The sequence below is a fragment of the Haplochromis burtoni genome, unplaced genomic scaffold, assembly GCF_018398535.1.
Source record: "Haplochromis burtoni strain Fernald_Lab_line unplaced genomic scaffold, NCSU_Asbu1 Contig_159, whole genome shotgun sequence".
Lineage (NCBI taxonomy): Eukaryota > Metazoa > Chordata > Actinopteri > Cichliformes > Cichlidae > Haplochromis > Haplochromis burtoni.
In genome coordinates this window covers 234586-235829 of record NW_024582520.1, presented here as the reverse complement: position 1 = coordinate 235829, position 1244 = coordinate 234586, and the positions used below count along the sequence as shown (strand labels likewise).

Genomic DNA, 1244 nt, shown 5'->3' with positions numbered 1-1244 from the left:
TATATATATATGTAGAAGTAGAATCAGAAGAGAAGGTCAGACTGAAGACAAAGCACAAGCAACACAGGACTACCAAAATAAAACAGGAAGTACATAAGAGGCACGCCGCGTCACGTTCCCTTCTTCACACTTATTCCTCGGTTGTGTTCAGAGGACGGTTTAAACAGCGTTCGTGTTGAGTATAAAGTTTCTACATTTTTTATTATTGACAAACTTCCGAGGTTCAAGCCTCAGAACAGGAACGGTTGATGACTTCCTTCTTTAATAATGAACGTTTATTCGCTGAATATTGGGCGGCACTGGACTGTTGCATCAGCTGGAGCTTTGCAAAGTCTTTTCTTTCTAATAATCATTGTAAACATCACATATGAACACAGGGAGACACAACCCTTCGAATCAGACAAACGTACCCTCCGCTGCTTCACGTTTACCTAAACGTTATTTAATCAGCTGTTTTACTCTTTTTATTCAGATTAGTTTTAAACTTCAACTCTTTTATTGGCCGAAACATTAAACTCATCCTGTCGTATTGAAAACAGGAACCGTGTTCTGTCTGATTTTGTCATCTCGCTCAGATTCAGGACTGGGGTCCGTTTGACCTGGTGATCGGAGGAAGTCCCTGCAACGACCTCTCCATCGTCAATCCTGCCAGGAAGGGCCTGTACGGTGAGTCCCTGAGTGCATTCTGGGTATATTTAACGTGTGTTTTGGTGATTTTCTACTCTTTTAAAGGCACTAAAGCCACACAGCGTGATAGTTTCACTCTTTAAAGGTTGTTTCTGATGCAGCGATAATCTGCCTGCGTATTCCTAGTTCGATTTTAGCGTTCTTGACTGTTGATGGTTTTTGTCTCTCCAGAAGGCACGGGCAGGTTGTTCTTCGAGTTTTATCGACTTCTGAGCGAAGCCAAGCCCAAGGACGGCGAGAACCGCCCATTTTTCTGGATGTTTGAGAACGTGGTCGCCATGGCCATTAACGACAAGAGGGACATCTCGCGGTTCCTGGAGGTCAGTCACATGGGTGGAGAGCAGGCCTGTGCAGTAAATGGAGTTAAAGTTCAGGAAATCTGCTTAAAGTTGCTTCCTCAACATTTCCAACAAGTGTGTTCTGACAGATATGTGTGATTGCTGCAGGTTTCTGGAGGCAGTGTTGTTGAAATGTATTCCACTACGGATTACAGATTACATGCCCCAAAATGTAGTTTGGTCATATTCTGTTAAGTTACCCACTGTGAGTAACGTATT

The 1244-nt window shown here is 43.2% G+C and overlaps 1 protein-coding gene across 4 annotated transcripts in view; it reads left to right on the top strand.

Moving 5' to 3' along the window:
* The window catches only part of dnmt3bb.1 (DNA (cytosine-5-)-methyltransferase 3 beta, duplicate b.1), a 53084-nt gene that overhangs the window by 39138 nt on the left and 12702 nt on the right, over positions 1 to 1244 (top strand). For 3 of the 4 annotated variants that reach the window (XM_042225062.1, XM_005933197.2, XM_042225063.1), the window contains 2 exons: positions 576 to 666; positions 859 to 1007. In XM_042225062.1, coding sequence (XP_042080996.1) covers positions 576 to 666; positions 859 to 1007 — 240 coding nt within the window. The remainder of the gene's footprint in view (positions 1 to 575; positions 667 to 858; positions 1008 to 1244) is intronic. The other variant, XM_042225064.1, reaches the window with a different exon arrangement.